This window comes from Cucurbita maxima, unplaced genomic scaffold, assembly GCF_002738345.1.
Source record: "Cucurbita maxima cultivar Rimu unplaced genomic scaffold, Cmax_1.0 Cma_Scf00001, whole genome shotgun sequence".
Classification (NCBI taxonomy): Eukaryota; Viridiplantae; Streptophyta; class Magnoliopsida; order Cucurbitales; family Cucurbitaceae; genus Cucurbita; species Cucurbita maxima.
The window spans coordinates 1,181,961-1,195,344 of NW_019272017.1; the positions used below are offsets into that span (position 1 = coordinate 1,181,961).

The following is a 13,384-nucleotide window of genomic DNA, read 5'->3' on the forward strand; positions in this document are numbered from 1 at the left end:
AAAAACTAATTTTTTTTTTTTATTTCAATATAAGTTTTAGAAACCACAACATTAAAAAATTTCAAATGTTTATTTTTTAAAATAATAAAATACTTCTCAAATAAATTTTTTATTTCTATCAAAAACAACTCGAAAAAAAAATGTTTTCATCTACCTTAGGTCTTTATCCATATGAACATAACTCAATGGTACATGTTCGAACATAACTCAATGGTACATGTTTGCGCCCTCAAAAGACCATATTTGTAAAAGAAAAATAAAAATACAAAAGGGAACTAAAATAGGGAAGTTTAGTGTGAAAGCTTAGCCATTTTAAAGATGCTATTTTGGGCAAGCCATTGAAGAGGGGACCATGTGGTCCATATAGTGTAGCTCTCAGTGTGCGTGTGCGTTCAGGATGCGCTTGAAGAACTCTGGAAGAAGAGCACCTGGGAACATTCTTCTTACTTTTACTCATCATTTCCCGTCTTTAACACTTTTACCATTTATTCATTTTAGTCGTTCTATTTTCAAAACTACTTAATTTAATACTACACGCAACCGAAACTCCATTATATACATTTATGATTAAATTTCATGAACGGAAACTCTATTCAAAACAAACAGACGTTGAAAGTACATGAACCAAAGTAAACCTATCTTCACTTTTTAATTAAAATTAGAACAAAAAAAAAAAAAAGAGGAGATTTTAGGTGGTTTCCTTTATGAGGAATTTAATGTGTGCATCAGAAAGGAGGAGAGGCCCAAGTGGTAAATGCTTTTGGATGAAGAGTTGGTGAAAGTGTTAAAGAACAGCCTCTAACCTTTGTCCCCTCAACCCAACACTTTATATTTTGGTCTCTATTTAATGATATTATTTTCATTTTAGAGGTTGCATAATTAGAAGAAGAAGAAGAACGCTGCTTTTCATTCATACTTAGCTTTTAATTCTGTTTTTCCCCTCTCTCCTCTTAATTTCATTTGCTTTTGGGAAGATAAAGGCCCCACAGAAACCTTTGGCCTTTGTCCCCATTAATAACTTATAAGGTACAAACAAAGTGGTTGTGTAAGACAAAGGTGAAGCTGCAATAGCCTCTTTTCCCGGGACGGTTTCTCTTTCTTAAAACGTGTAGTGTGGAGATTCAAATCTTCGACCTAAACCATCATGAAGTTGTGATAGCTATCTCTCCACATGCAACGGGTTTTTACTTTTAACGTGGATACTCAAACTTTCGACCTATGAACATGAGATTCTACACTCTGGACACTGTTTGGAGGCTCAAAATAACTTGAAGACACATGATGCCATTATGGCACATAATACAGAATTCACCAACTACAAATTTAATGCACTCTCACGGTGCATTTTTAGAGTAGAAATAATTATATCACCATAATTCAATATCCTTAATAACAAAAAACAACAAAAAGTTTTAATATTTGAATCCATTGCCATAATATTGGTAACAGACTGAATCATTGGCATAATATTGGCAACAAAGACAACTACCAACATTACTGAATTATTGGTAACAGATTGTTCTAACCTTCTTGAATCCATTGGCATAATATTTGAACCCAAAGTGTACATATTACTAACTAAATCGAAATAATTTTAGTAGAATATATTAGTGATTTCTCAAAATGACGTGACAAACATGATGGAAGAAGTTCACCGACAGTCATTAACTCAGTTGAAAAGTTTAAGCATTGTAAAGAAACTGCAGGAAAACGCCATGTGATTGCCATTTCTAGCATTTTTTTTTTCATAACCAAAGAAAACAAACAAGCAACAAAAACAACCAAGCTTTTACAAGCAAAGCAAGTAGAGAAGTTAAAAGTACCTTTCATAAGAGAAACAGAGAAAAAAACGGACCTTTTTTCAAAGAATTTGTCGCTGTAGATTGTGTTTTACGTCGTCAAACTTAACGAACGATAGACGCTCGTCGTTGAGCCAACTGCATTTCTCTTTAAGTAGATTCACAGTGTATTTTGTAGGGTAGCTATGGATGCAGTCTTTCCAGACATTTTCATCTTCCAAGTTGCTCATAACCTCCCACACACAGCTGTTGCATTCATAGCCTGCTCCAAAGCTTATCATCAGAATCTTGTCACCCTCTTTTAGCCTTTTTTTGGCTTCCATGTAGCCTAAAACATACCAAAGGCCACCAGTGGATGTGTTTCCAAATCTATGGAGTGCCATTCTTGCAGGCTCTAGGTCATAATCACTCAGCCCTAAGCTCTTACCGATCCCATCAATGACTGCCCTTTCAGTTGGTGGTATCCCAAAGTGATCGACTCCAGTCTTCAGATTCAAGCGCACTTTCTTTGCTTCGATGTTGCCGTTGATGGTTTTGTAAAGAGGATGAGTTAGGATGGCATAGCGAAGTAGTTCCCTCAATGGTAAAATCCTAGGCAGTAGAGTTTGAAGGTTGATGGTGAGAGCTTGAGTTGCAACAGCTTTTATGTGTTTGGTGAGACGAAAACCTCGGTGACCATGGTCATCTTCCACTTGAATGGAACATCCATATGCTTCGTTGCTTGATCCCAAATGTGTTCGAAGAATACATTTAAGTTTCAGCAGAGCAGAATCCTTCAAAGCTGCCTTGTTCGTGAAGAGCATCGAACAGCCTCCCGATCGGTACAAACAGTTCGTGAGCATCATAGGCTGTTCCTTCCCACTATACCAGTTTGGTCCTATGGATTCTGTACTAACAACAACCGCATATGCATTCTTGTTTGTCTTGAACAAGTGTTTCACGAGATCAATAGCTACAATACTGGCACTGCACCCCATCCCAGAGAGGTTGAAGGCTTTGACATCCTCCCTCATCTTGTAACGGTTTATTATTCGAGCAGTCAACGAGGGCGCTGGAGAGAACAAAGACACATTCACAACAAGTATATCAATGTCAGATGGAGAAACTCCCGTCTTGGCAAAGAGTTTGTCGAGTGCGCTCGAAAACACATCATCCATCTCCGAAATAGCATCTGATAGAGAAGGGCTTTCTTCTCTGGCTGCAATTATGTTTTTCGGGCCGTAAGTTTCTCCTCCTAATCCCGAATTGACCATGCTTTTGAGTAGGTATCGGTATTCTTCAAGCCCCAGATTCCTGTTCCTCAAGATGATATTTACACAGGCTTCCACACCCAGCTTCCTGTCTTCAGTAGCTTTATAGCACTCGTACCCCAACAGATAACAGCATTGGTCTCTCCTTTGCAGAATCAACTTCCAAATGCAGAAGAAAGAATAGAAAAGAGACAGTAAACATACTACCATGAAAATCCCCATGGCCAGAGTGAGAGTGAGGAGACCAAGTTTCAGTTGGATCCTGTCATTCTATGGAGTGTAGTTATATTCAAGTTCTGTACCAACTAAGACAGCCATGCAATTTACTTTACTCACAAATAGATGAAAATTCCAGCCTGTAAATACAGTTTGGTAGATCAAAAGAGCCATTAATTTTGATGGGCCAATAAAAGACTATAGACCAATTGTAATCAACCAACCCATCTCATACAGTTAAAATATGGTATATACTCCTAATAGTACAAGAAAACGTATTATTTAGCCGAGAACATGCTCCACTTAGAAAAGCTAACCACTGGTTTTCAGAAGCTCAAAACACACAAGTAATGAATTTCACTTCAATTATTACATTGTAGGGGAGGTTGCTATAGAATTGTTATTTCATTAGGAAACATGATCTGAAACTCTCTCTTTTTGTTCTCTGTTTTTGGCTAGTTGGGTAGTTGGTTACTGAATAACCATTGTCCCAAAGGGAGAAATTATTTGAGGTGGCGCTACAATGTTGCAGACAGTTTTGCACTATTCGATGAATAAGAAAGAAAGTGCAAAAATACTCCGAATTCGTTATTATGGGCATACAGATTTTTTAATCACATTCCATTGCTTACTAAAAGGTGTCTTATTGAATATATATATTTTTTTTTACTAATATACTAATTGAGAGGAGAAAAGCATTTCCAAATCATGATCATATATGATAATGGCTATGGTAGATTCAAATGAAGAAGTTAGAGTGGGAACATGAGTAATTTGAATTGTACAAAGTTACTGACCAACAACATGACAATGGCTGAGGTAGATTCAAATGAGTATTTTGAATTCTACAAAGTTACTAATCAACAACATGGATAATGGCTGTGGTAGATTCAATATGGTAACTGGAAGAAATCACGAATCAAAGGGAAACCATTAATTACAACTTTAGTACATGAGAATATGACACAGACTGCTCAGCTTATGAGATATCACATCACAATTACCAAAATCACAGGGAAAACCATGGATAAGAATCAATGAATCAGTAACCATTTTCAACTCAAGTATGCAATTTAGAAAAGGGTATATAATCAGCATTCTCACCATCGCTCCACTTAAGAGAACATGCATGTCTCTGCTTGTTCACGGACAAGAAAACCTCGCTGTAATTCCATTAAAGAATCGATTAGGATGTTGATCCGATCGTTCCTTAGGGCCAATAATCCTCTCTGATTGCGTTGATAAGGAGAACAGCTCCTCTTCCATTTCCGGTCTGAAAGGGCGCTGAAATTTTAGGGCTATGGGGATTTGACGCGTCACGAGCGGATATCGGCACGTAGGGTTTTAGGGTTTTGCAGAAAGGAGAAACGTCTGAGGTAGACGGTGGGTCCCCTGGTTGTTGGGTCAAAGATGGTGATGATGTGATGCTAAGATCGATGAAAAACTCGGCTGAAAGTCGAGGCTCTCCCATGGCGACGTGTGTGCCCCTGACTCTTGACTTCCGTAATGTGGCAGACAGAAGGCGACCGGTTTGAAATTGGGCAGCGTGAAGGTCAGCGCCGTCGCTGTCCAACAGAGGTGGCGCCGGTGAGCTGCTGAATGAGGAAGGAAAGGCTCGGTGGAGGTGGCGGATGAGTACCAAACTTTTGGCGGGGACGATGGAATAATAGGATTATTTCCATTATTAATATTATTTTTAAAAAAGGATTTTTTTTTCTTTTTTTTTTATTCGTTGGTTTTTTTTAAGACTATTTAAAAAAAAAAAAAACTAGAAATAATATTTATAAATTTAATGTTTAATTAAATTAAAATTGATTTTTTAATTCTCTCCTGCATTTTTTCTTTCACTGGCCAGGTTCAGCAGGAATTGATTGTTAATATTTTTATTATTATTATTATTAATTTTGGAAAAATAAATTTTCCATTTCCTTTGTTTATATATCATTTAAATCTAAATTTGACTAAAATAAATTAATGCTTTGGAAAATAGGATGATCCAAAAAATTCAATGATTAAGAAAGTTCAATCTGACCTCAAAATTAGTAAATAATCAAACAACTTTTTAATCAATACATTAAATTCTTTGATTATAAAGTTTTATTATATACACATTTTGTGAGAAAAAAAATTAAATTATAAATATATATTCTTTATAAGTTAGAAAAAATAATAATTATATCGTATATACTATTTTTTAAAATGTTATAATATTATAAAGGCTAAGTCTAACTTTTTAAAAATTATTGGAATTGAATTAATAATTTAATGAAAAATTGTTCGGAAAGCTTTGTATTTTCTTTGTATAATAAATGTTTAGTTTTTTGGAAAATAAATATTTTAGTTGGCAGAAAATATATACATTTTCAAACGTATATGATATAATAATCCACATCAGAAAACCCAAATTTATACATTTTCAAACGTGGACAATACGTGTCGACGGGAGATTGCGCCACCTCATCATTTTTTTGTTCAAACACTGCGAAAAGAAGAGGAGGAAGAACTACTACCGGAGGAAGAAACCCCATGAAACAAATCCGACAAATAGTTCCCCAAATCATCGGGAGAGAACCTCAAAACCCCTCTCTCCACACCCACCGTCTCAGCGCACCCCTCGTAGAACTCCCTGTACCTCGGCACCACCTTCCTCGCTATACACATTTTCAGCTCGTCTCTCAGTTTCCCGTCCTCCACCCTCCACGACGTCTGTTTCCGGTACGCCCCTTCGAACGCTGCATTGAACTTTCTAAACCACTCCTTCGCCGTCTCCGGCGACCCCACTTCCGTCGAACCCCTCTCCGGCAGACACGACATCACTCTGTTCCACGCCGTCGCTTCGTAGTTCGCTGTGTACACCTTCATCTTGCTCGTGTGATTCGTCACCCACTCGCCGCCGAGGACGCTTCTTAGATTGGTCGCCGTCACTGTCTTCACGATGAAATTCAGGTTGTTGGCAAGGAAGAGATAGGAGAGAGATACGTCTTTGTAGAGCGCCGCTTTTGTGTCGAGTTTGCAGAGGAGGACTAGAATTAACCACCCGAGTTGCGCCGCCACTGGAGACGAGAGACCGTCGTCGACGGCGTTGGTTTCCATGTACGACGCTGGAATATGAGATTTTCCGGCGGGGATGATGTCGGAGAGAGTCCCACTATAATCTCCCAGCGATGAGATGTAGTTCATTGCCGATCGGGTCAGTGGGTGGATTCCGCCGCCAGGGGCCGGAGTCTTGGACGAATATTTCTGAATTGTCAGCTCGAATTCATACAGAATGTCGCGGATTAAATCCGCGAGTTTCACCATTGACGTTTGAGCTTGTGTTTTAATGGCGGACGTCGAAACAGAGTCGAATATTACCTCGATTTCCGGCCAGACTTCGTAACTCGCTTCGTAAAGCTCCATTAACAGAAAGATTTTGTCGGAATCTTTCTTTCCCTTTGCGACCAATTCCGGGAATCTAAACAATGTGATTGCACCATCTTTTGTGATGTCGGAAAAACAGGATTCCCGGATTCTTTGCGACCTCGAAAAAACATGATCGCAGAGAATTTTCTCTCCACGAAACAGAGTATTCACGGCGATCTTGATCGAATTCATCCAAATCTTAATCACATGCTCCACCGAATCCCAATTCCATCTCTGAATTCTCGAAAGTTTGAACTTCTCTGTTTCGAGCCGATACAGAGTTTCATCGACGATCGATTTTCGAATTACTTTGTAGATTTGAACACTCTCTTTCCCATACCCAGAATCAATCATGCAATCAGCAATCGATTTCAAGTCCGCCGAGACTCTGTCGACGTCGCCGACGGAATCCCCTCTGCTTTCGCCGTCGGGCGTTGACCTATCAGAAGATCTACCAGAAAAGGATTCCGGGTCGAGATTCTGGCGATTCTCACTCAAAATCTGGTAGAACTCCTTCTCTAGTCGTCTCATGGCAGCCTGCATCAGCTTTTGAGCTAGAACAAGGACGTTGGAGGTGGAATTCTCGGATATGACAAAGTCCATTGTCCGCCGGAGCTCATTAACGGAGTTCAAAAACTCGTCGGATTCAGCTCGGCCGTGGCGGAAGAGGAAGGTAATTCTATTGAACTCAGAGGAATCCGGGTCCCATTTCATGATGATGGGTTCCGAGTTCGTGATGGCCTCTTCCATGGCCGCCAATTGGGAAGGGTCATATCTCAGCGGCAACGGAGTCCGGCGGTCGGAGGTGGGGAAGGAAGAAGAGGAGTGGAGGGATTTGGGGGAAGAAGAATGGGAGAAGCCGAAGAATTCTTTGATGTGCATTAGTTTGTTATTGCTCTTTGGGGGCTCTGAGAGTATCATTGGGAAAACGCTTCGAGAGCTGGCTATGGAGGCGTGGGAGTTTTGAAGGGATTTATAAAGATTTCAACCAGCACAATCATCCATTGACTGATTCAACATTACGTGGCTGAGCTTATGTATATATATACACACATATATTTATTTATTGTTATTTAAAATTGTATATTTGACTTCAAATTATATTATTATATTATAAGATATAGTACCCATGTTATTAATTTGATGAGTTGGACATATGAGTCCGTCCATTAGGTGGAACATATGTTCATCTCAAGATGACGTGGAGTCGTAGACTAACTACCAAAATGGACCCCACGTCGGTTGAACGCTTGGAAACTTGTCGCATACTGTTGGTGTGTGTGAATAAAAATAATAGACACATCAACTATTAAAAACAAAAATATTATTTGATTTATTCAAAATTCCGACTAATAATATAATATAATAAAAAATAATTAACGGTAGCACTTAAAAATGCCATAATTTATATGCTAATATGGTTGTCCGTGGAAAGTTTCAAAGTTTGGATATAATATTATATTTTTTTAAATTGTTTTCTAACTCATTTCTGTAATGGATATTAATTTTTTAAATAATTAAATAAAAATAATCCTAAAAATAAACGAAGTATTTGAAAAGGCTAATTAATTAATCAGCTATTTTTTCTTTTAAATTGACAATTATTTTGGTAGAATTATCTATTTTCCGCCTAACTTTTTTTTTTTTGTATTGAACAATTCTTTCATGAAAATTAGGTAGAGAAAAAACTGTCACTAATTTATTTTTCTTTTAAAATTCATGAGTTAAAAATTTAAGTTTTTATTAAATAAAGATTTAATTTTATAAATACTTATTTAAAATAAAAATTGACTTAATCAAACTACATATCTTACAAATTAATTAATTAATTAACTAATTATTAATGAAAAGAAATCAAAGGAGAATCCACACCACATATAAATTCATTTTAATTATTAAAAAAACCATCCCATTTTCTCCAACGAGTGCTAGTAGTCAATCATTCTTCTGAACCTTAAAATCCAACTAATTTCCCATTAAAAAAAATAATAATAATAAAAAATAAAAAAGTCAAATCCAGGTTGGGCTGAGAATATTGACCCGATTGGGGCAATGGGCTATTGGGCTATTGGGCCATGGACTTTGTTCAGACACATGGATTTAAAAGTCTCTTAAAATAATAATTATACTCAAAATAATTTAGTCGCTGAAAAAAAAAATAAATAATTTTCATAAATTTTGGTTTGATTTTCATCCTATTTAAAATTATATATTAATTTCAGAAATGATTTCTTTGGTAGCCTTTTGATTTTTCTTCTTTTATGATTTTTTTTTTTTTTTTGTAATTTTTAAAACTTAGAATGGTTTTAAAAAAATAGATATAATATTTTTTTAAAAGAAAAATAAAGAAATGGGTAACAAACAAAATAATTTTAAAAAAATAAGGAACTAAAAATGAAATCATTATGAAAAGCTTTTTAAGTTTTTAAATTTTTATAACATTTTAAAAAATATATGAGAGTGGTATTAATAGCCTAGATCCAATCAAATATTTCTCATTCAATAATTATTATTTTTTATTAATAATAAAGTATTTTAAATAATTTAAATTATTTATCTATAATTTTTTTTTTTTAAGTTATTAAAAACTACTACCTACTCTAAACTAAATATGTACTATGTGGTTAAAATTAATTATTTCATACTATAAAGTAGATCAGATATCAAAATCGTAGTGGTTACATTGAAAATCTTGTAACATAGTAATGAGAAGTTATAGAAGGCCGACCTTTTAGGTAAATTAAAAAAAAAAAATAATTATACCATGTTAACTAAGATGCAAAATAAATAATATCATATTAATGTAATAAATATATCTTAATAATAAACCATATAATTTAAGCTGACACCTAACAAAATTCAAAAAATAACTATCAAATTTAAGTGAGATAAGTAAAGTTTATCCATATGAAAACTATCTCTAACTAAAATCTAAAAATTTGACCGAAGGCTCAAATTCTATTGGACTAAAAGGTCGTGGTTTAATTAATGAGATTCAATTTTTCAACTTTATTATATACTTTTTTAACTTTGATAATAACGTTAAAATTTGTCAAATTATATTAATTATTCTTCAACGTTAAATAAATATTAGAATTAAAATGATTATTTCTAAAAGTGGAAAATTTTGAAATTTTAAAAAGATCAACTAAATTAATAAATTTATATCTTTTAGAAAGAATTTAAATACTTATGTATGTATCTTTTATGTTTCAATTTTATTAGAAAAAAATTTATAAAATATCTGTGGTAGATTATCATGTCTATATAGTTTCTTACCGTTAATATTTATATTTATTGATATAGTAATATATTTGGGTAAGATTTTTTTTTTTTTTTTTTTTTTATTGATATCTTAATCGAAAAATAAAAATTTATCTATTAAAATTCTTATACAATAAAAAAAGTAAATTTAAAAAAAAAATGAAAAATCATAATATATATATATATATATATATATATATATTATATGTGTGGAAATCTTATCTTAACATACGCACTTTAAAGCTTTGAGGGGAAGCTCGAAAGCGAAGGGTGTGGAAATCTTATTCTAGCAAACGCCTTGAGGGAAAACCCGAAAGGAAAAGCCTAAAAAAGTAGATTTGGGTTGTTACAAATGGTATCAGAGCTAGACATAGGACGATGAGCCAGTCTTCTCGTTAACATGAAGCGGTGTGTGTAAGGACGTTGGGTCTAAAGGAGGTGGATTTAGGGCGGTCCCACATCAAACTTTGAGTCTTCCATGGCTTTAAATTATGAGTACCAAACAATCTGAATCCATTTGAGAGGAAACATTCTAAAGCCACCATGGAAGAACTGATGATGGCAATATCTTTCATTCTCTTCCTCTTCACCCTCATCAAGCTCCTCCTCCAATGGAGAAACCAACCCTCTTGCTACATGCTAGCCTACCAATGCTACAAACCCTCCGACCCGACACAAAAACTCGACACCGATTCATGCGTACGAGTCATCCTCCGCAACAAAAACCTCGGCCTCGACGAGTACAGATTTCTTCTCAAGACCATCGTCAGCTCCGGCATTGGCGAACACACCTACGCCCCAAAGAACGTGATCGAAGGCCGTGAAGAAACCCCAACCCTAAACGACTCCCTCTCGGAAATGGACGACATCATTTTCAACACGCTCGATAACCTTTTTGCTAAGACTAATGTTTCTCCTTCCGACATCAAAATCTTGGTCGTTAGCGTGTCGTTGTTTTCGCCGTCGCCTTGTTTGACATCGCGGATTGTGAACCGTTACAAGATGAGGGAAGATGTCAAGGCTTTTAATCTGTCGGGAATGGGGTGTAGTGCGAGCATTGTGGCTATTGATTTGGTGAATAATTTGTTTAAGTGTTATGAGAATTGCTATGCCATTGTTGTTGCTACTGAGTCTATTGGGCCTAATTGGTATAGTGGGAAGGAGAAACAAATGATTCTTTCAAACTGTTTGTTCCGGTCGGGTGGGTGTTCGATGCTTTTCACGAATAGAAGAGATTTGAGACATCAAGCCATGTTGAAGCTTAAATGTTTGGTTCGGACACATCTCGGAGCTAACGATGAAGCATATCAATGTTGTATTCAGGTAACAATTTATGTTTACACTTTACGATAACGGCGTGTTCGAATTCTTATCGCTTTTACATGAGAGAGGGTCGCACTACTCTCTCGTGGAGGTGAAAGGATAGAATCTCGAACCTCCTAGTCGAAAATATATGTCTAATCAATTACAGTTTACGTTGGTTAAACAGGATCAGGAAAGAAAATGGTAGTGAGTTCCTCAAATATCTTCTGTATGTCTTGTGTCTTAAGGTTGAAGATGATAACAGATATCGAGGGTTTAGGTTAACAAAGAACCTCTTAGATGAAAATATATGTCTAAACCAGTTAAGTTATGTTTAGGTTTATGTTGGTTAAACAAGGTCGGAAAAGGGGATGGAGGTGGGTTCCTCGAACCTCTTTTGTATGTCTTGTGTCTTAAGGTTGAAGACGGATATCGAGGGTTTAGGCTAACAAAGAACCTTTTAATTGAAATATGTGTCCAAATCCGTTGACTTACGTTGACTCATGTCTTAAGTTTTACGTTGGTTAAACAAAGTCGGGAAAAGGGATGGAGAGGGGTTTCTCGAACCTCTTTTGTATGTCATATTAAACCACGACTAAATTTAAAAGTTTACATCGTGTTGTGTTTCAAGGTTGAAGACGATAACGGATATCGAGGGTTTAGGTTAACAAAGAACCTCCCAAAAGCAGCGGCCAAAATATTTGCAATGAATTTAAGGGTTTTAGTGCCAAAGATTTTGCCATTAAGGGAGCTACTTCATCTAGTCATAGCTAATTCTCTGAGCCAAAAAAAACCAAAAGAAGCCATGGGAGGAGGAGGAGGTCAAGTTGTAGGTTTGAATCTCAAGACAGGCGTGGACCACTTCTGCATCCACCCTGGTGGGCGTGCCGTTATCGACAGTGTCGGTAAAAGTTTAGGTCTCAACAGTTACGATCTCGAGCCAGCTCGAATGGCGCTGCATCGATTCGGAAACACTTCATCGGCAGGTAACCTCAATCTCTGAATAAGATTATATCATAAACGGGGTCTCTCTCGAGATCGTAATATCATCATTCTCGAGTCGTACTTGTAGGATTTTGGTACGTGTTCGGGTACATGGAAGCGAAAAAGAGGCTGAAGAAAGGGGATAGGATATTAATGATAAGCTTTGGAGCAGGATTCAAGTGCAATAATTGTGCATGGGAAGTTAGTAGAGATTTGGAAGATGAAAATGTATGGGAGGATTGCATTCAAAGTTACCCTCTTCAAAATTTGGTGAACCCTTTCATGGAGAAGTACAGTTGGATCTATGATGAGTGCTTGAACTTCATTAGAACCATCGAATTAACCTCTACCTAATTTCCTTTTTATTTAGTTTTTTAATTCCAATAAATAAATTTAATAGTAATTACGATTTCTACTCATAAAAATTAAAGGGTGGACGAATATTATATTCCCGTCGTCTCTACTTTGCTTATTTAGAGTGTGGAAGACTATGTTGTAATATTGAAATTTAAGTTTATAAAAAATGTATTGAAGAATATATTATTATTTTTTTTTTTTTTTTGTTATGGAATATTTTTGGATTTCTTAAATTTTTACGAAGATAATTAAATTATAATTGCTTGATCTACTCATATATTGTACACTTTGGACGGTTACATATTATCGTTAGCCTTACAGTTTTAAAACGCATTTGTTGCTAGGGAGAGGTTTCAACACACTTAATGTTTCAAATCCACTCCTTTGGGGGCAATGTTCTCGTTGGTACACTACTTAATGGTTTGATTTTGATATCATTTGTAATAGCTCGAGTTTACTGTTAGTAGATATTGTCTATTTTAGCTTGCTACGTTAAGAGGTTTTCATACCGTTTTTTGTGCGTTTCTATGTGCGGTTGTGCATGAAACATGTAGCCTCAGCCATGCAAGCAGAAGCAGGCGGAAGGATTGATGAATCAATAAATTGGTCAACAAAATCTCTGAAATTAGTGCCCTTTTCAGTAACTCTCTTTCTGACGCTATTTGTCAACTTGTCTTTTGCTACTTAAATTTTGAAGTAAATAACCAACCAACCCCCCCCCCCCCCCCCCCCCCCCCCCCCCCCCCCCCCCCCCCCCCCCCCCCCCCCCCCCCCCCCCCCCCCCCCCCCCCCCCCCCCCCCCCCCCCCCC

The 13,384-nt window shown here is 36.4% G+C and overlaps 3 protein-coding genes across 3 annotated transcripts; 1 reads left to right on the plus strand and 2 right to left on the minus strand.

Moving 5' to 3' along the window:
* Positions 1 to 1,591: 1,591 nt before the first annotated feature.
* Positions 1,592 to 4,919, minus strand: LOC111488046 (3-ketoacyl-CoA synthase 19-like). The gene is made up of 2 exons (XM_023135639.1): positions 4,370 to 4,919; positions 1,592 to 3,405 (listed from the first exon to the last, which is right to left on the minus strand). The coding sequence occupies exon 2, from the start codon at positions 3,269 to 3,271 to the stop codon at positions 1,862 to 1,864; it is 1,410 nt and encodes a 469-aa protein (XP_022991407.1). The 5' UTR covers positions 3,272 to 3,405; positions 4,370 to 4,919; the 3' UTR covers positions 1,592 to 1,861.
* Positions 4,920 to 5,617: 698 nt separating this feature from the next.
* LOC111489644 (exocyst complex component EXO70H1-like) lies at positions 5,618 to 7,624 on the minus strand. The gene has a single exon (XM_023137966.1). It carries the CDS (start codon positions 7,586 to 7,588, stop codon positions 5,738 to 5,740), a length of 1,851 nt encoding a protein of 616 aa, XP_022993734.1. The 5' UTR covers positions 7,589 to 7,624; the 3' UTR covers positions 5,618 to 5,737.
* Positions 7,625 to 10,428: 2,804 nt separating this feature from the next.
* LOC111489654 (3-ketoacyl-CoA synthase 19-like) lies at positions 10,429 to 12,753 on the plus strand. Its single transcript, XM_023137978.1, has 3 exons — positions 10,429 to 11,254; positions 11,865 to 12,219; positions 12,306 to 12,753. Exons 1-3 carry the CDS (start codon positions 10,475 to 10,477, stop codon positions 12,569 to 12,571), a joined length of 1,401 nt encoding a protein of 466 aa, XP_022993746.1. The 5' UTR covers positions 10,429 to 10,474; the 3' UTR covers positions 12,572 to 12,753.
* Positions 12,754 to 13,384: the final 631 nt, after the last annotated feature.